This window comes from Jaculus jaculus, chromosome 9 (genome assembly GCF_020740685.1).
Source record: "Jaculus jaculus isolate mJacJac1 chromosome 9, mJacJac1.mat.Y.cur, whole genome shotgun sequence".
NCBI classification, from domain to species: domain Eukaryota; kingdom Metazoa; phylum Chordata; class Mammalia; order Rodentia; family Dipodidae; genus Jaculus; species Jaculus jaculus.
In genome coordinates this window covers 18,662,330-18,684,029 of record NC_059110.1, presented here as the reverse complement: position 1 = coordinate 18,684,029, position 21,700 = coordinate 18,662,330, and the positions used below count along the sequence as shown (strand labels likewise).

At 40.7% G+C, this 21,700-nt stretch overlaps 1 protein-coding gene across 3 annotated transcripts in view; it reads left to right on the top strand.

Annotated features, from left to right (window-relative positions):
- Nucleotides 1-21,700, top strand: part of Stxbp5 (syntaxin binding protein 5) — a 148,000-nt gene that overhangs the window by 33,635 nt on the left and 92,665 nt on the right. For all 3 annotated transcript variants that reach the window (XM_004651137.2, XM_045158313.1, XM_045158312.1), the window contains exons 5-7: nt 15,403-15,537; nt 16,620-16,683; nt 20,025-20,108. In XM_004651137.2, coding sequence (XP_004651194.2) covers nt 15,403-15,537; nt 16,620-16,683; nt 20,025-20,108 — 283 coding nt within the window. The remainder of the gene's footprint in view (nt 1-15,402; nt 15,538-16,619; nt 16,684-20,024; nt 20,109-21,700) is intronic.

The following is a 21,700-nucleotide window of genomic DNA, read 5'->3' as shown; positions in this document are numbered from 1 at the left end:
TTTTACCCACAAGCTCTAGAAATTCCTTGTTCTTGGGACTGGGGTTATAGGCATGTGTGACCATGCCCAGCTGTTCATGTCTTAGGCCCTCATATTAATGTATGAAGCACACTTAACTGCTGATCACAGTGATCCTCCTACCTCTGCCTCCCAAGTGCTTCATCCCTGCTATTATATTTTGTTACATTTTCTTTGTATTATATTTAGAACTTTTTGCAATGGAATTCAAGTATAACCTGATAAATAATTCTAAAATGTCAAAGATTATACAAAGAAAGCAACATTCTTCTCATAGAGGTCCACATATTCTGTGGATATAGTCTGTGCATTAAAAAAAAAAAATGGTGGTTTCAGATATAGCCAGCAGTTAAGGTGCTTGCCTGCAAAGCCAAAGGACCAAGGTTTGAGTCCCCAGAACCCACCTCAGCCAGATGCACAAGGTGGCACATGCATTTCGAATTCATTTGCAGCAGCTGGAGGCCCTGGCACTCCCATTGTCTCTGTCTGTGTTTCTTTCTCTCAAATAAGTAAATAAAAATATGAAAGTTTTAAAAAAATAATGGAAGGGACTGAAGAGATGTCATAGTGGTTAAGACACTTGCCTGCAAAGCCAAAGGACCCAGGTTCAATGACCCAGGTTCAATTCCCCAGGACCCATGTAAGCCAGATGCATAAAGTGGCACATGTGCCTGGAATTTGTTTGCAGTGGCTGAAGGCCCTGGTGTGCCCATTTTCTTTTTCTCTCTCTCTAAAATAAATTAATTTTTTTTTAAATAATGGAAGGATTTCTATCTGGCCCTCTTTTTTATGGCAATGTGAAGTCATTATATAGTCTTCCTGCAATTTGTGGCACTTAGCAACATATCTGATAGGTCACCTTGTATCAACGCACTTAAATCTTCCTTGGGCCTTCTCAGAACTGTAGACAGTCCCTTTGTATGCAAGTTTCATGATGCGTTCATTTAGTCTGGCTGGCTGATCAGGTAGCTCCAACAGTTCTCCTGTTCTCACCTGTCCTAGACTTGGGTTATAGGTAGACATCTCCATGCCTGGCTCTTTTTTTATTTTTTATTCTTTGGTTTTTCGGGGTAGGGTCTCACTCTAGCTCATGCTGACCTGAAATTCACTATATAGTCTTAGGGTGGCCTTGAACTCACAGTGATCCTCCTACCTCTGCCTCCCAAGTGCTGGGATTAAAGGCGTGCGCCACCAGGCCAGGTTCTCCATGCTTGGCTTTTTTTGTTCATGCCTGGCTTTTTACATGGGTTCTACCAGTGGTTATACCATGGCAGAGAATGTCTCCCACTCCACCAGATACCAGTAACTGCCCTAAACACCTCAGGGAGGGGAGAAGCCTCCTGCCCTCCTCCATCATCTGTGGTAGTTTACTGATGAGTCCAGTATTGTGTGGGTGTTGTTCCTGTGGTAAGAGAGTCACTCTGAGGTCATGAATTAAATGCCCACATCATGCCTGTCTAGAAGCATCCCACAGCATTTTCCCCCATCCTCTTGCTCTTACATTTTCCCTGAGCTTTGAAAGGGGGTGACAGAAATGTCTCATTTAGTAATGAGCACTCCAGAGTCACTTATTTTCAGCCTTTTTCAAGTTTTGAGTCTCTTTAGTAGTCACCACCATCTGCATAGAGAAATGTCTCTGACCAAAGGTAAGAACAACACTAATCTGTGTGCACAGGCATACATATTTAGAGTGCAAGTTGATGAGCACAGCATAATCCATTTAGCCAAACACTAGTAGCTTCTATTTTTGGGCCCACGACCTTCCCAGCCTATGCTTTGGACGAGGTTTCAGGTCCTGGCCTGAGTTCCCTCCTGTGAAGCCAAACTCAAATACAAGTAACAGTTGGTAGCCCCACAGGAGTCATGCCACTACTGCACCAGTGGGCACAGCCTGCCTTACTGACGGGATGTGTAGCTCATAGGCCCATTGCTGGGTCAGATTATTCATGACTTTTTTCTCCCTAGAAACCTGCACAGCTCCTTGCAACATGATGATAGCTAGCAACCAGGGTGCGGTCTTCCAGCTCAGTTACCGCTCAGTGTCTTTGTGATCTGCAACTGGAAGAAGAGGTGTCTTTTGCCGTAGGGTCTTACTGTCTAGTTCTGCCGGGCACACAGCTCATGGTCCTACCCCGCTTCTGTAGGTGGCATACCCTCCCTGCTGAAGTGGTGTTGGAGGTCTAGCAATGTGGCTAGTCAAACTAGGGCGACTTTTCCCACGCTGAAGGCACTTGACAAATGTTTGGATACATTTTTATTTTTCACATAATACTGTTACTATAATTTTACCTAAATATTGTGCTTTGCCTACTTGTAAAGCTTATAATTTTCTCACCTGGTACATGAACATGGGCTATAAAAGCTATAAAAGAATATTTGGCTAAATACCAACCTAAAAATATCCATGCAGGTCTTAAAATGGTTTTAAATTAATTCACTGCACATATTAAACAAGAAGCAGCTTAAAATATTGAATATAATTAAAGACCTAAATAGATATTTTCTGTTGCATTTGCATCATATTGTTAAAATGATTTCCTTTACTATTGTTTTTTGAGACAAAGTCTCACGTAGCCCAGGTTCTCCCAACTGTGGGATTGCATACTTGTGCCACCATGCCAGAGTAAAGTACTTTCTTTGAACACAGCATAATGAAATAACACAGGCATTTGGAATGAGACCCAAGAGGCTCACAGTGATATCCAGAGCTGTTAGAAAGAGAAATGTGATCTTCTACTTTGAGAATAAGAATAATTGGTTATTGAGATAGAAACAGTGAGTCATCTTAGGAACTATGTATATTCAGGCAACATTTCAAAAGAGGAAAGAAAAGAATTTCTCAATGTTCAAAGAAAAGAGTTACCATTTGATGACCTTGAAACTGTGAAAGGAAAGATGTTAAAGTAGTGTTAGATAACTTCCTAAAATAATTATGTATAATAGCTAAAAAATTTGAATAAAGTAAAGAGGAGAGATATTCAAAGAAGCTTGTCTGACTGCTTAGCGGCATTGTGATGTGCTAAAGGATACAGAGATTAGGTGAGGGCTGGAGAGAGCACTGTTGGAACAGTGCTCGTCTCACAGACATCAAGACCTGAGTTTGATCCTGAGTACTCATGGAAAGATGCCCAAGGTGGCAGTTTCTGGTAATCCCATCGAGAGGCAGGCAGAAGCAGGGCTTGCTGGTGAGCCAGTCTGCCCTAATTGGTGAGTGCCAGGCCAGTGAGAGAGCCTGTCTCAAAGGACATGGACAGTGTTGCTGAGGACACATCTGAAGTCCTCTGCCTTCTATAGGTATGCACAGGTTCACCTACACATGTGTGCACACACACACACACACACACACACATAGATTTGAAGGGAGGAGCTGTATAACAAAGAAAGGTAAGTATCCTGGTGATCCAGATTTACTAAATAATACTGTGCTAAGTCCTGTATCAACAGCAAGACAAAAGAAAGGCAGCTGTGTGGTAATCCTTTGGCTTTGACATGCAGGCAGTGCTTAGTCATTCCTGGCCCTTTCAGCAGTAGCAGACCACAGCCCCGAGTGACAGAGGACTCAGCTGGGTGCCTCACTGTAACTGGTCCAGGAGGGATGTAATGAACAGTAGTGCTTTCCATTTGGAAATGAATTAAAATCATTTTTTTTCAAAGTCCAGTTTAGTTCAGTGCGTGTTTGCTGTGTGCCAGGGACTGTGCTAAGTCTCGTAAGAAGAAAGATGAAGAAGAAAGATGAATAAAATCAAAAATGACATACTGTAAATCAGGTATTCAGACATAAGTTACATTATGATGAATGCCATTTTAGGTATTTATAAAGACATGGCAAAATAATTTTCTGATCTTTAAAAATTTATTTATTTACTTATTTGAAGGGGGTGGGGGAGAATTGGTATGCCTGGGCCTCTAGCCACTGCAAACAAGCTCCAGATGCATGGGGCACCTTTTTTCAGTTATTTTTAATAAACAAAAGTATGTCATCAGAAAAATACAAACTAAAACTCCAGTCACCTATTAGAATGACTAAAATATTGGTTTGATTCTATATTGCTACTGAATTTCTCATGACCTGCTAGGAGAAAAACAATTCATTAAACCACTCTTGAAACATTTGTGACAACATTTACATTTCATGATAATCTCACCCCTAAACATATATCCAACATAGGCAGAATTCTAAGATGGGCCTGAGTGATCTGCACTGGTAAACATATACCTACTCTTTTCATTATTTAAACATATTCATTTAATTGAAGGTGTAATTAAGCTTCTAGCTTAGTTAACCTTAAAATGGAGAGATTATCCCCAGTAGGCCTAAATCAGGTGAGTCTCTGAAAGGGTCTGGATTCTTCCAGGCTTCAGGTTCATTGTATGAGAGCGATTCTGTAGAAGGGAGATTTTTCTTTGCTAGTCATGAAGCTGGAGGTAGTCACATCGGAAGGAATTCATGAGCCTGTAATGGCTGAGCGTGTGCCTGACCTCTGACACACAGCAAGGATGTGGAGACCCAGCCAAAGCTGCTTTTGGCCAGCAACCGGAATGAGCTTAGAAAAGATTATTCCCCAGAATTTCTAGAACAGTATGCAGGAATACAGCTTGGCCAACCCCTGTTTTTTCAGCCTTACATGTTGTGAAGCTGAGAATCTTGACATAGTTCCAGACCAAAAGAAATGGAAGTAATAGAAGTGGGTTTTGTTTTATGATGCTAAGTTTGTGGTACTGTGTTGTGTAGCAGTGCATGCAGATTTTGCTGTCTAGAAGTGTTGCTGCTTAACAAGGGTACTGTGTTCTGGAAAGTGAATGTTAAGTGATCTTAATTTGTAAATGTGTTTTTGGGAAGCCACTGTAGGATTCCAGCATAGGTGTTGGGTGTAACGTCTGTTGACCCCAGAGCAGCGAGGGCACTAGCAGCAGAGCAAAGGAAGCTGCCACCTGAGTCAAGCTCAATAAACCACTGGGTTTACTGACAGGAGTTTGTGACCCCCAAATAGCAGCATCACCTAAAAGTCTCACCTCAGCATAGGAGATGACCTCCTGAAAGTTGGAGTCCTTCTTTTAACCCAGTCCGCTTTCCACTTGCTATCTCTTAGGGCAGGAGGTGCTGGAATGAATGAATGTATGAATGTATGTATGTATGTATGTATGTATGTATGTATGTATGTATGTGGGAAAGGGATGGTCAGGAGGGAGGAAGTGGTGTCATCTCAGATGAGGTCTAATGACTCCTAGAAGGGCATGTTAGTAGACTTGATCTTTTGAGGGTCTGGTTAGGGTAAACTAACCTGCTCTAACTTGAAGCAATAGCTATATCCTGCTTGGAGAACTGTCCACATGAGCACAGTGTCCTTAAACTGACCACACTAAGCAACATGATCTTGTGAGACCACCTTGGTAAATGTGCTTGTGAACTATAACATCATTATGTGCAGAAAGTTTGACCTTGCTTAAAATATGGCAGTGGGTGGAGTGAGAATTTTGAGAAACATGATAAAAAAGTATACAGTTCTCCTAAATATGTTGTTTGTTGTTATAGCTCATATTGCTGGGATAAACTTCCAAACAGACAGTTTTGGGGAGAAAGGGATTTATTTGAAGCTTATAAATTGGTGAAAGAGGCTGGCGTTCTTTCACAGACCCACCAAGAGGAAAAGCCACTGGCAGTCGGCCAGCACCACGAACAAGCCCGCAGCCAGGCAGCAAGCAGCAGGGAACCCAGCCAGAGCGCTCAGGCTTACATACCTTTGGGTTAGAAATGCGATGAGCCCCCAGTGACACCTCCCTCCGCCAGGCAGCTGGAGACAAGCTTTTTAGTAAAACACCTGAGTCCATTGGGGTGCATTCAAACCACCATTTGTATTACCATTGTATCTGGAAAGTGAGGACATTCAGTAGCCAGGAGAGTTCAGAAGGGAAGGTGGTTCATCCTAATGCAACCTGGAGACAGTGGGTCTTTGTTGAATAGTGGCAGAAAGCTGAACAGAATCGTCTCCTTCAGGATATATGAATAATTAATTTGTATGTTTACTTGAGATTTCCCAGGAAAATGTGCAGGTGTGTCCTAATGAGGGGTAGATGCGACGATTACATGTGAAAGTGAGGCATAGATTTGCCCCACTGATGCCAACTCAACAGGAGACCTTTTAGGCAACTATAAAATGTCATGCCACAAGATATTTCAGCAGAGACCAGGTGGAGAACAGATTGTCCCCAGAATATGTGTGTGTGTGGTTTAACGGAGTGACATTCAGTGAACTGGGTTCAAGCCTTTCTGGCTGAGGCCGACTGCAGAAGTGCTGTCTACTGTCCCTGGAGAGAGGCAGGCAGGGAGCGCAGACAGGGCGGAGCCCACGTGCTGCCCTCGGGTGCTCTGCTGAGCTGGGGTCATAGTGGCCTTGCCCAGCATGCACAGATCCCTGGGTTGGTGCCCAGAACCAGATGTGGTGGTGCCTGCCTGTCATCCTAGTACTTGTAAAATGGAGGCAGGAGGATCAGAAGTTCAAGGTCACTGTTCACTACATGCGGAGTTCAAGGCCAGCCTGAAACATATGAGGTGCTTGGGGTTACTTGATGATATTATTAGACTCTACATTCCATCTATCTTACTATTTTATCCCACCAGTAATTCCTACAAACTGAGTGCTCAAAGAATGTTCACTGGGTGAGCAATGTCTCTGAGTCTTTGCAGAGCAGAGGGGAGTCCTGCATCACTAGAAAGCCAGGCACTGCTTAGACTTGTTACCTGGGAGGTGGGTTTCAAGAGGGTCTTGGTCCCAGAGCCATGATTTCTTCTTCCCTCCCTCCATTCTCCTCCTTTTTTCTCCTCTCTTCTCTCTCCTCTTCTCCCTTCCCTTCAGTACAGTAATATTTGGTTCTTGGTCCCAAAACACACTCCTCTCTTCTTTCCCCTCCCTTCTCCTGCCCTACCATTTTGTATTTTTTATACTTTATTTTAAGAATTAGCATCCAAAGTAATAAGTTCCCATATGAGGTTCTCATGCATATTTCATATTGGTTGATTCTTTCCTCTGTTTCCCTCATCTCCTGCCCCTCCCTCTGCCGGGCCTTTCACCCCTAGTGCTCCCCTTCCACTGGTCTCTGTTGTCCTTAGCACCACTACCTGAAGACTTCCTTTTCTCTTTGCAAGGACTGTTGGGGGCGGGGAATAGAACACGAATGAATATGAGAATTGTGCACCAGGGCATGTAGCTATTGCAAATGAACTTCAGATGTACACACCACTTTGTGCACCTAGCTTCATGTGGGTACTGGGGAATTGAACCTTCATTGTTAGGCATCCCAGGAAAGTGCCTTAACTGCTGAGCCATCTCTCCAGCCCAAGGCTTCTTGTTTTTTCTAGTCAGTTGGTCCCTGTTCTAGTTTGCTGCCTTTAACCCATATTTGCACCTACCTGCATACTCATTTTTTATGAAGACATATGGACACACTGGGAAGTGACAGGGGTGACATTGGAACCCTGAGAACAATACAGGAAACAAGTGCCATTGTTACTGTTCTCATCTGATGGAGAACAATGGGCCTGTCATGATAAATGATGCTGTTAGTCACTTAAACAATTAACTATGAAATAGTCACAGAAAAATTAAAATTGAAACTTTAAAAAAGTTTTATAGGGGACAGCTATGAGAGTCAGGCAAATGCTTAAACACTATGTGCAGACTGCAAGTTAGGCAATAAAGAATAATTCTGTAGTAAAGTTTTGTACAGCACACTAACTACAAAGCAGAAGGCCACCCTCACCAGGTATTGATGAGTAAGGATACATGATTCAGAGCTATTTGTGGAGAATTTAAAAAAAATTTTTTTTAATTTATTTGAGAGTGACAGAGAGAGAAAAAGGCAAATAGAGAATGGGCGTGCCAGGGCTTCCAGCCACTGCAAACGAACGCCAGATGCATGTGCCACCTTGTGCATCTGGCTTACTTGGGTCCTGGGGAATTGAGCCTCGAACTGGGGTCCTTAGGCTTTACAGGTAAGTGCCTAACTGCTATGCCATCTCTCCAGCCCAGTATTATTTTTTAACTACTAGTGCACCAGCTGGGAGTTCCTCACATTTGTAATACTAGCACTCAGGAGGCTGAAACAGGATTACTGTGTGTTTAAGGCCAGCCTGGGATTCATACTCAGTTCCAGGGTTATGGGCTCTGCTACAAGTATGTGTGTGTGTGTGCGTGTGTGTGTGCGTACACCTACTTCTTTCACCCTAGATTTCTTGTCTTATAAGCACAAAGTAAAGATACTGAAAAAAACTTTTTAATCAAACTGAGAGAAAGTAAATTTGGGGGATAGACAACCAAAAAAATGTTTAATAAGCCTAGATAAATGTACAGATATGGTTGTATATGTGTGAAAAGAGAAAGATTCTCAGTAATAATAAACATGTTACAGGCTTTCTTGGCTTTGAAAGATAACTGTTGTGGCAGTTTGGCAGGGATTTGACAGTGCTGGAGGCGTACCTTAGACTTAGGCCTTGGGGTAGAGAGGAAGAAGTCAGTCTCATTGTCTTATTAAGTGCCTACACTTTATAGTTCATTTGCTCATTTAGTGAAAACTTACTAAATACTTATTAGGTGAGTGGTTTTGTGGCACTTGCTGAGAGTGGACAAGATGACATCCTTTCTATTATAGTAGGCTCATCTAATAATGACGATAGGTGGATTTGTGAGTTCTTGTTCTGTTCTTTAGACTCAGTTGTGAAATTGTAATCATCTGTACATCGTATTTATGATCCTGTCTATGGATGATTAATTCTGCTATTCATATCGGAAGCCATATATGATCTTTTGTTGAAGAAAATTGGATTACAGTAAAATGTTCTAAATTTGCTGCTTGACTACATAACACTCTATACATTTTCATATGTTCTAAGTCCTTTAATCGAAAATGAAAATTGTCATCACTGTAATAACCATGTGTGATATGTTTACCGATGGAAGCTTAGAACACAGCATTGTTTAGTGGCATACTGAGGGAATACAACTTACTGTCCATGTATTTCTTTTATATTTATTTTAGGTAGACCCTTTCTCCCTATCTTCAGCAGTGCTACTTTAGGAACCTTTTCAGACCCAATTTGATATGCTTCTATTGTGCTTTTCATATGGATAATCCTCTCAGTGCTTGCTGCGTGTTAGTGTTTCCCATGTTGTGCCTTGTGTGCCATACGTGACTTTGTCTGTAGCTTACATATCAGCAGTACATGCCAGCACTTTAAAAACGTAAGTTACCATGTGTTACTAAGTCAGTATTGTTGTTGTTGTTATTAGTGATCTATAACATGTTAAAATAAAAACATCGTCTTAACATTAAAAGAATTGGAGAAGCAACTTTGCTCCAAGTTCGTGCTTCCTCATGATGCATGTTCCTGTTCTCATTCCTGACAAGTTTTTCAAGGGATTTTTAAATTTAATTCTAGTCTCTAATTGAGTTTTCATAGCTTTTTAAAATTTCTAACTAAAGGAGTTTGGTTTACAATAGTAGAGGTGTAGTTTTCTACTCTGTGTAATGAAACACCACAGAACTCTAGAGGCTAAAGCAACAGCGGGTTTACATGGTTCTCACTCCCATGTCTGTGGCCCAGCTCTGGCACAGCAGGGGTGCTTCCCTGTAATGAGCTGCGCTGAACACCCGCTCAGCTGGGTTAGAAGGTCTCTCCAGCCTCTCTGTTACATCTTTGGTCGGCCTGGCTGTGGACTTGGCCTGTGTCTGACCTAGTCTTCTTCATAATATACTTTAGTTCCAAAAACGTGAAGAAAAACATTAGCCCTAAAGTTCGTAAGGGCCCTTCAACCCTCTGCCTTTGGCACAGCTGAGGGTGGTAGCAATGCAGTGTCGCGAGTCTTAGAGTCCCTGTGTTCTCACCTGTTGATCTGCAGACAGGCTTATACACTTGAAATTGATTTGCCTTAAGGCTGTTTCGTGTTACAGTATGATATTAAATGGCTTCAAGTCAGTTAGTAACAACAGATCTCAATCTCTTTCCCATATGCATAGTTATTTGATGTTGTATAGGAGCTTGCTTATTCTTTTTTATTTTATCCCTTAATTTCTCAAATGGTCAAGATTTGTAAAGATTTGTAAATACTGTGGAATGAATATTGCAAATTGCAAGAAGCCATAGAGTGAGCTTGTCTCACATTTGCACGCCCCCAGTGTTCTTGTGGAAGTTCACAGTTTCTTGTTAGGATGTGCTGATAGAGCTGCCTTGTAGGAATGTGCTTTGTTTTAGAGCCAAAATCAGGGATTTTGCTTGCTGAGGAATGGTTAATTATGATAAAGTCACTGGGTTTCTTTCTCTTCCTCAGCTTATGTAAATAAGGGTGGTTGTACAATGTTAAATGTGTACAAATGTACACCTAAAATTAGTTTTTTTAACGTGTTTCTAAAAAATATTTATTTGCAAGGGGGGGGGAGGGAGGGAGAATGGGCACGCCAAGGCTTCCAGCTGCTGCAAATGAACTCTAGATGCATGTGCCACTGTGCATCTGGCTTTACATGGGTACTGGGGAATTAGACCCAGGTTGTTACGGTTTGTAAGCCAGTGCCTTAACTGCTGAGCCATCTCTCCAGCCCCATTGTTTCCTTCTTAAAGAAGTGTACGTAGGGAAATACAGTCTTAGAGCCATGATAAATGAGTATTTTCATGCTTGTTAAAGTACTAATGTTAGTTTATTCTCATTTCTGAATAGTAGCGATGCTTCCCATCCCAGCAGTAGAAGAAAGCTCAAGAGCAGACACAAAACTTGTGGATGGCAGCTAATTTTGAGAGTGTAAAAAGTTCTTGATTCTATTACTGAACATTGAAAATGTTCTTCTGACTTTGATTCTTGAATATCTTTAAATATGACAGGACAGCTGCCATATGCTTCTGCTGGGCAAGGAGCAGGAATACTTTCCGAACTCCTCAGTACTTGTTCTTCCAGAGAAAGTTTAAACTTTGTGAGCATATAACATGCAATATTTTATTAGTATTACAGTTAAATGTGAGTTACAATTTTATATTAAAAAGTTAGTTGCTACTACCCACCAAGGCCGCATGCCACCATTGCACTGCCGTGTGCTTCTTGTCAGGCTGGCTGCTTACTGAGTATCTCTGACCCCTCCTTGCTCACACCATCGTCGGATACTTTTCCTTAGTAGCTCATGTAGCACTTTCCAGCACTAAAGGGACTAACCATTTGGGGACTGACTTCCTTCCTGATTTCAGCCTGGTCTTGGTGTTCTGTGTCAGCAGTATATGCTGCCTTCAGCAGTGGGGACTTACCTTTTACCTCAGGTGGGTAATCAAGTGCTTTGACAGAAGCCTGTTGTGTTCTGGGGATGTTGTAGGTCTCTCCAATCAGCAACTCAGTGTGGGTAGCAATCAGTTTCTGGTACTGGGAGTTATAAGCCACAGCCAGTTGTTTTAAGATTAGGCTTCATCCCACCTCTCCAGGGACCTTCTTGCCAGACAATCTCCCCATTCCCCTGTGGAAGGTTACATCTTTTAGTCTACCTTCAAGGAGAAAGGTTTCTATGATTCTTGCCTATCCAGTATGCCAGCAACTCAAGCTGATCCAGGTTAGGATGAGTGAGAACATGTGGCATTTATCTTTCTGTGATTATGTATGTTTGCTGAGTATGATCAGTTCTACGTCCATCCATTTTCCTACAAATTTCATCATTTCTTTTTACTGTTGAATAGAATTCCATGTGTAAACGTACCACATATTCATTATCCATTCACCAGTGATGGTCTTCTCAGTTGGTTCCAGTTCTTAGCTATTATGAATTGAGCAGCTATACACATGGCCTCACAAATCTCTGCAGTGGAACTTGGAGCCTTTAGGGTAGATGCCCACTGGGGGACAGCTGGGTCAGTTGGTAGTTCTATTCTCATCCTTTGCAGGAGTCTTCATATTGATTTCCATAGTGGTTGCACAAGTTTGCATTCCCACCAACAGTGAATGAGGGTTCCTCTTTCCCCTCATCCTTGCCAACATTTTTGTTTTTAATGATAACTATCCTAAATAGAGTAAGGTGGAATCTCACAGTTGTTTTAATTTGCATTTTCCTGACAGTTAGGATGTTGAACATTTTCTTCAGTGTGTGTTAGCCATTTGTTTTTCTTCCTCTAAGAACTCCCTACTCAGTTCTCTGTCCCATTTTTTGAGTGGTCTGTGTTTTTATTGTTTAGTGTTGTGAGTTCTTTGTAGATGATAGACCCCTGTCAGTTAGTTGTGTAGCTAGTGAAGATTTTTTTTGCATTCAGTGGATAATCTGTTAGCTTTGACTGTGGTAAGTTTCTGTGTGTAGAAGATTTTTAGCTCCATGAAATCCCACTGATTGAGTAATTGTTTAATTTCCTGGGCTACTGGGATATTGTTCAGGAAGTCTTTCTCCACTCCTATATTGTTGAGGTGGGGGTCATTCCCTATTCATAATTGGAAAACAAGAAATTCTCCTTAGCTCTTTTTATGAAGCTAGCATCACCCTCATACCAAAACCAGACAGGGATACAACAAGAAAAGAAAACTACAGGCCTATATTCCTGATGAATTTAGATGCAAAGATCCTGAACTAAATCCTTGCAAACTGCTTTCAACAACACATCAAAAGCATTATCCACCTTGATCAAGTGGGCTTCATCCCAGGGATGCAGGGATGGTTCAACATATGGAAACTGGTCAATGTGATATACCACATAAATAAACTTAATCATAAGACCCACATGATCATTTCAGCAAATACAGAGAAGGCCTTCAACAAAACACAACATCACTTCATGAGAAGGAAAGCAGTGAGACTGTCCCAATTTTCAGTAGCTGCAAACAAAACAAAACAAAACAAAACAACAAAAAAAAAAACTTTGGATTAACACTAGCCAAGGATGTGAAAAAACTGTATAATGAAACATAAATACCCTCAGGAAAGAAATTGAAAGACCTATGGAATAGAAACATAAAAACAAGAATGAAATCACAGAGGACTGAAGAAGATGGGAAGACCTCCATGCTCCTGGATAGGTGGAATTAACATTGTGAAAATGGCAATTCTACCAGAAACAATATACAGATTTAATGCAATATCAATAAAAATCCCAGCATCATTCCTCACGGAGATGGAAAAAGTGATGTCAAAAGTCATATAGGGGCTGGAGAAATGGCTTAGTGGTTAAGCACTTGCCTGTGAAGCCAAAGGACCCTGGTTTGAGGCTTGATTCCCCAGGACCCACGTTAGCCAGATGCAAAAGGGGGTGCATGCATCTGGAGTTCATTTGCAGTGGCTGGAAGCCCTGGCGCACCCATCCTCTCCCTCCTTCTCTCTCTGTCTCCCTCTCTGTCTCTGTCTGTAGCTCCCAATAAATAAATTAAAAAAAAATGTTAAAAAAGTCATATAGAATGGCAGCCAGCCTCAGATATCCAAACATATCCTTAGCAAAGGGAACTCCTCTGGAGGAGGTGTCACTGTTGTCAATATAAAGCTATGTTACCAATCCATACTAACAAAACCAGCATGGTACTGGGATAAAAACAGACGTGTAGATCAAGCAGAAGTGAAGACCTTGACCCTTCGCTCAAGTACCTACAACTACTTGATCTTTGTCAAAAGAACCAATAGCATACATTGGAGAAAAAAATAGCATCCCCAACAAATGGTACTAGACAAATTGGATAACCCCATTTAAAAAGGTGAGACTAAAACCATTCATCTCACCATATTCAAAAATCAACTCCAGGTGGATTAAAGAACTCAATATAAGATCTGAAACTCATTTTCATAATTTTAAGTCTACACTATCTCTGAAAGCAGAAGAAAATAGCCATTTTATTGAGGTGATATTGTAAATAATAAACTGTATGTTTTCACTACATACTAAGTTTTGACAAACCATCATCATAATCATGATAATGTATTTACCCTTCTACCTAAAGTGCTTCCTGGTGTGACGTCTCTGATGTATAGTCCTCATGCTCCGTCCCTTTCTCTTCCCCATAGTCTCTCCAGGAACCAGATCTGCTTTCTTTAGCTATAGAGGACTTTGCTCCATATAAACTCATAGAAGTAGGATCATACAGCTTGTCTTCCTTTTTTTGTCTGGTTTAACATCAGGATTCTTAAATATTATTACTTATTTGCAAAGCAGAGAGAAATGAATGAATGAATGAATGAATGGGTGCGTGTGAGAGTGAATATGGTATACTATGGTCTGTTGTCACTGCAAATGAACTACAGACACATGCACCACTTGGTACATCTGGCTTTTTGTGGGTACCAGGGAATTGAACCTAGGCTATCAGGCTTTGCAAACAAGTACCTTTCCTTCTCTTAGATACATAACTAGAAATGGAGTACTTGTATTGGTTTGTGCTTAATATTTTCAGAAATTATACTTGAAAAATATTCAGTATGTTTTCACGGTGCTGTCCTTGTTTTCATATGGTGCATAAAATATGTAATACATACCTTTCTAAAATCTGGGGAATTCTGAAACTTCTGTGTTCCCAAGATTGTGATGCTGGCTTTTGCTACCATGTGAAATAACACAGTCCTGCTTGAGCATTCCTAGTCCAAAGCTGTGATATCTGAACCTCCCCGCAGTCTGTACTTGGAGTGCTGTGACACAGCAGATAGGAAGCACAGCTGACCTCACCTTGCCTCACATAACAGGTGGTAGTCAAAATGCAGGTGCACAGAAGACTGAACAAAATTCTCTTCCGATTATGTGTATATCATTAATAAAGTCTAAATCAGATTTGAGCTTAGAATTGAGTCCCATCCTCAATGTAAGTACTACTGTTTGAGAACCTGCAACACAAAACACTTTAGAAAAAGGATTACCAAGCTATATAATTATTTGCTAACTTAGAAGTTTGTCTGTATTTTGTATATTTGAGTATTTTCATTCTGCACATTCTAATGAAAGTGTGTGCTAATAGAAATAGCAAATATTCCTTACATTTTATCTTGCCTAAAGCCTAGGCACTGATGTCTAGTCTGGCAGTGAATATTCTGTGTACTATTATGCATTATTATTGCGTGTTTTGACCAGCTGTGAGAATTGGAACTCATAGCTTGTGGCTTAGTAGTTAGATTTGTGATGCACTCTAGGTGAAGCAGTGGATGACCTGCTAGATTGGAAGCTCATTCTCTCTTCAGAATCCATCCCCTTTCAGTCATGCCGTCCTCTTGCTGGAAGGCCTTTTTGACATATAAGTTGAATTAGCATAGCTAAATAATCACAATGAGTAGATAAATCTGAAGGTGGCATGTCATTTTAATCTTTACTGAATCATATACATCATGATTAATTATGTAATGCAGTCAGTGAAATTTACGAGACATCATTCTAATTTCCCTTTTGGATGTATTTTTTTTCTCTTACAGGATTACATTTTGCCATCTGCCTTTTCAGAGTAAGTGGCTCTATGTGGGCACTGAGCGAGGTAATATTCATATTGTCAATGTGGAGTCCTTCACCCTCTCAGGCTATGTCATTATGTGGAATAAAGCCATCGAACTGTAAGTTAGAGCAAATACTCAATATCTGAAAGTATCATTGCCTTAATAGTATATCATTATCTAATAGCATTCTGTATTGCATATAGATTTTTGGACATCTGTAATTATTATCCTATTTGATGGTAAATTTAAAAGTTTTGTATATGCACCTATAGATTAATATATAATAGTATATGTCCATATATTAACCACTGTGAAACTTAGTGGAATAATTATCTGTTAAGTCAAAACACATTAAAACAGTTTTTTATTTTCTGTTATTTTAAAGTGGTGGTCATGGTATCTGTTTATATATATATTTTCTCAGAATGCATAGATATAAAAATAAAAAGCTTAAGAGTAGCTACAAATCTTTATAAGTATTCCTTTTGTCTTTGAACAAATAAGGTTCTGTTGCATTGTCCAGTGTCTTTAACATAAGAAAAACTTGGTGATGTATCTCTGATGTAATATGGTGGTGTAGTTCTAATAGTTTTCTATGCCCATGTTCAGCCTGTTCTTTGAGCTGACCATGACACCTAGTGGGAGGACTGCTCCAAGCGTCTGTGGTTTATGAAGTGTCCAGCTTATGAACAGGGATATGCTTCTCCTAAATGCATAGGTGTCATTTCAGCCATATTCTCATCTGTATGACATCTTTGTGTCCCTGACAAGAGGACATGATTTTCCTGATTTTGAAGAGAAAATACAGGAGGATTTTCCCCTGTATTCTACTGTTAATTGTGGAATTTGATAGTATTGACACCCCTAAAAATATATTTTAAATGTTATATTATTTCAAAATATTAACTTTGAGTATTCTCTACTGAAAATATAATTTTGTGTGCTGAATTTGAAGACTTTTTCCTATACCAAAAATTTAATTATAACTTTTATTGACATGTATTACCATGCTGCCATTTTCCCCCCTGATTCCTGTTTTGATCTATAGTAAGAACTAAAGGCTTATTATGGACTACTTGCTGAAATATTTTCTTCCTTTATAAAGGAGTAATTAATTTATTTCATTTTTATTGTAATAAATATATAGCCATATTGAAAATTTTAATTGAAAAGTCAAGCATAACTTTTCTCTTTTTTAGGTCATCAAAATCTCACCCAGGACCTGTTGTCCATATAAGTGATAATCCAATGGATGAGGGAAAGGTAGAATTTTTTCTAACCAACCATTTGTTATTTAAATTCATTCTGTTTTGATTTGCAAACTGTAATAGGACCATACTTTTGCTGGACAGTTGAGATTGTAACAAGGTTTGTATCCCACATATCCTTAGTGGCTCATTGCTCATTACAAATAAAAGTGGATGGATTACAATTATTTATATTAAAAGGATAATTGTATACTGACGCATAAGTAAAACTGGAATTAGCATACTTAGAAGTTAACAATTTATATTTGCCTTGTATAGAATTATTTTCCATCATTTTTTCTGATAATGTTGACAACATGGTATATCACTTTATTGTATGGCTTATATCATATGTGTTAGCTTCTTTATATATCATCCTTCATCATGTTTTTCTTCATAAACAACTGTAGATATTAGTGTAGAAATTTTATTCAAGTGTTACTTAATATTTCAAAAATACTTGTTTCATGCTGTCAATTTCTAGCTATTTTTTTTAACAATAATAAAATTTCCTTTTCTGTGAATTTTATTTCCTGACTCAAGGTAATCTTTCAGGTACTTCTATTTAATAGTGATGTTTCTACCTATGCAGTTTTAGAATAAGAGCCCAAGGAAGTACCAGAAACTTTATTGTTATCAACAACTAGTGACATAAAACTTCATTTTGTGAAAGATGTACTCAGAATTTTCTTTCTCTGAATTGATAGGAGAGGTTAGACCTATAAATGACTTAATACTGTTTTCTTTGGGAGCCTCTGGGAAAATGGAAGGATCCCTGGACTCACAGTCATAGAATTGCATGACTTGAAGTAAGCTTTACATATGCCGAGTGTGTGGTCATTGTGTCCTCACTGCCGAGTAGTGTGGGGGAGGAGGATCATGGTCCAGCTAGAGGAGGACCTAGTGAGGGAAGCCGCTTTGGGTTCAGTCCTGAGAAGTGACTAAGCGACTTTAGTGCATGAAAGCGGAGGAGATTTTCAGCACAGGCCATAGTGAGATTAGGAAAATGCTGGGCCGGAGCTGTGAGGCAGCAGTGGGGAGTGCACAGCTTGAGAGGCAAGAACATAATTCCATCCTGGAACGTGTTCATTCAGAATATGAACTACCTTTGGCATGTTATGTCAGTGTCGGAAGGCGTGGGTACTGTAGTCAGCAAGGCGGCACTAGCAGTTAGCTGGGTTGGGAGGGTACTTGCCAAGTGTGTACAGAGCCTTGGGTTCAGTGTCCAGCGCCACATAAAATGGTGGCTCTCACCTGTAATCCCAGCCCTTGGGACGTAGAAGAAGGCTTTTCTGAAGTTCAGGGTCAGGACTGGAGAGATTGCTTAGTGGTTAAGGCACTTGCCAAAAATTCAAGGTCATCCTTGGCCCCATAGTAAGTTCTAGGTCAGTCTGGGATACATGAGACCCTATCTTAAAACTGAAGAAAGTACACAGTGAACAAAATATCAATTTTTGGGCTGAGAACTAACTCAGTGGTCAAAGGTGCTTGCTTGCAAAGCCTCCCAACCTGGGTTAAATTCTTTGGTACACACTTAGAGCCACACTCACAAAGTGGCACATATGTCTTGAGTTTATTTGTACTGGCAAGAGGCCCTGGCACTCCCACACTCACTCACTTTCTCTATCTATCTTGCAAATAAATAAAATATTTTAAAGGGGGAAAATATCAACTCTTGCTAATTGAATTTTTGCTACAGTCTGATAGATAATTAAAATGAAGAGAAGATATGTTATGAGGTACCCTTTGGATTTAAAATAGTACGGAATGCTGTTAGAATTCATTGGAAGGACATCGAGTTACATTTGGTAGGTCAGGGAATCCTTTAGGGGAGTGGTTGCTAAACAATCTCTGGAGGATGAGTAAGACTAGTCAGACAGGGTGCCATTCACATGGTGTGTGTGTCCCAGACAGAAGGGCACCATGTGCAAAGGCTCACAGATAAGAGTGCACAGAGGAACAGAACCCTAAAAACAGCAAATGGAGTGTGTGGAGAAAACGCACAAGAATGAAGCCAAGAAAGTGTGCAGCATCTGACAGGGACAGGCCTCGAGGTTGTGGCGCCAAATTTGGGCTTTATATTAAAAGACAGTAAAACATTAAAAGTTTCAAATAGGGGCTGGAGAGATGGCTTAGCAGTTAAGCGCTTGCCTGTGAAGCCTAAGGACTCCAGTTCGAGGCTCGGTTCCCCAGGACCCACGTTAGCCAGATGCACAAGGGGGCGCACGCGTCTGGAGTTCGTTAGCAGTGGCTGGAGGCCCCGGCGCGCCCATTCTCTCTCCCTCTCTCTATCTGCCTCTTTCTCTCTGTCTGTTGCTCTCAAATAAATAAATAAAAATAACAAAATATATTTTCAAAGTTTCAAATAGAAACATGCATCCCCCACCAGTTTTTCCTCTTAGCACTGGCGCTCCAGTTCTAACATGGCATGAGTTGAAGCCCAAGCAAGACTAGACTCAGACCAGAAAAGAGATCTTTGTTACTGTAACTCGGGGGTGGTACTAAGCACTGAAGAACATAAGGTAGAAAATAGAACATAATGCTAACCTTACTGTTGAGGGAGAGACCAGCATAACAACAACCCTGCCCAGTTTCTAACTTAAGCATTAGGAGTTGCACTGAGAAATAGTGAGGAGAGTGCAGTAGTGAATGCAAGAGAAGCAGGGTGAGGGAGTGACATTGGTTTTGGACATGATTGCTCTGTAGGTAAGCCATGATATGCTTATTTGAGTGCCTGAATCTCAAGTGAAATCTAAGCTAGTTATGATTGGAAATTAAAACCTAAGTGGTCTGAGATTTCCTGTAATGTGTACGTCTTAGATAGTTTGTATTATTTAAAGCAAAAATAGATGTTCATTTTTGTTAGAATTTTATTAAGATGCATTAGCAGAAATGTACAAGTAGGTCTTCAAAAACCGAATGCTTTTTATATATTTATTATTTATATGCAAACAGAGAAAATGAGAATGGACACACCTGGGCTTCCATTGTAAATGAATTCCAAATGGATGCTCCACTTAATGCATCTGGCTATATGTGGTTGATGGGGAATTGAACCCAGGCCATCAGACTTTGCAAGCAAGCACCTTTAACTACTGAGCCATTTCTCCAGCGCCATGTACTGCTTTCTTTTTTAACTGTCAGCTGTAGTTTGAGCCCAAAATCATCAGATGGTTTGATGTATGCTGTGCAGTGTTCTCATTTGTTTTCTTGGTGGCTAGTACTTAGCAACACAGGTATTTCATTGTGTTATAATCTGATGGTTGAAGAATATGGTTTTCCTTATTTTCAAGATGTAAATATTTTATTTAATAGATCTTTTATTCCTACTTAATATGGCCTTTTTCTTTATAACAGCTTTTGATTGGCTTTGAATCTGGAACCGTAGCCTTATGGGACCTCAAGTCAAAGAAAGCTGACTACAGATACACGTATGATGAGGTAACTGCAATGCTTGTTTCTCACAAACGAGCTGATCATTTTTGCAGTCCACTGCAGATCCTCTGAGAACCTAATGTTTAATTTATCTTAGGTTTAGTTGAAGAGACTTTTGTAGTTTATTAAAATGTGACTTTTTCCCATTAATAAATGTCTCCATAGTTCAGAAGATATAGCAGTCTGTTTTCAACACTCACATTTTCATTTACAAGCAAATTCAGAAGTTCATTTTTTCTTGCATACATATAGTAGAATGCTGAAGAGACACATAGTTGATGTGCTTTAGTACTAAAAGGAGGTGGTGATTCACTGTTGTGTTTAATCTGTAGGCCCCTCCTATTTCTTTACATTTCTCTTCCTCACCTTTCTTCTCCTCTTGGTCATATTTGATTACTGAAGACTGTGGCTTCCATTACAGCCACATGATTGGTCTTAAGCATCTTTCTTGCCCCCAGTTTGCCTCTGCATTTGACATTTTGATATGGGATCAGATTAGATGTGGGCTTGCTTCTGAAAGATTGCTTCCTAGATGATGCTGATGCTGTCCTGCCAGCTGGAGCCTCCTCTCCTCTCCTCTCCTCTCCTCTCCTCTCCTCTCCTCTCCTCTCCTCTCCCCTCCCCTCCCCTCCCCTCCCCTCCCCTCCCCTCCCCTCCCCTCCCCTCCCCTCCCCTCCCCTCCCCTCCCCTCCCCTCCCCTCCCCTCCCCTCCCCTCCCCTCCCCTCCCCTCCCCTCCCCTCCCCTCCCCTCCCCTCCCCTCCCCTCCCCTCCCCTCCCCTCCCCTCCCCTCCCCTCCCCTCCCCTCCCCTCCCCTCCCCTCCCCTCCCCTCCCCTCCCCTCCCCGGAGATACTCTTGGTAGATTAGTGGTTTTATTTTTGGGCCTTGTGGCATCGTTCACTGTGAAATGGCGTGTGGCAACCATAATTCTGGCTCCTAATTCAATGAAGAATGATATTGGTGGGAAATATGACAGTGGACTTAGATAAACATGTGTTTAGCTTTCACATTTATACATGTGGTTACTCTGTCAGCAGACTGTGGGATAGCAGTAGTTAGAAAATGCTACAACTGTTTTCATGTGAAGCACAGTAAGCATGGCACAGGAGAATTTCCCTGTTTTCATAGTGGCATATATGCTTGTTCCTCATCAATTAAGATCTATTTTTAAGCTTTTTATGGACAACTTCCCTAAATATAAACAGTAGGCCATGATAATTCCTCCTATTATCCACACCCCCCCCCATCCACCCTCCATTGAATCTCTTCCTTCCAAATCATTGCCATTATCTTTTCCTCCTCTTATGAAAGTCTTGTGTAAGGTGGCATCAGGCACTGTGAGGTCATGAATATCAAGGGCATTTTCTGTCTGTACCATAGCATTGTAAGCAGCCCTCCCCTTCCTTAGGCTCTTATGTCCTTTCTACTACCTCTTTTGCAATGGGCCCTGAGCCTTGGAAGATGTGATAGAGGTGGCTCAGTGCTGAGCACTCCTGTCACTTCTCAGCACGGTGGCCATTTTTGTGTTATCCCAGGTAGACCTTCATTTTGTAATCATGTTTTTTTTTGTTATCAAATATTTTTTTAAACTGCTATTAT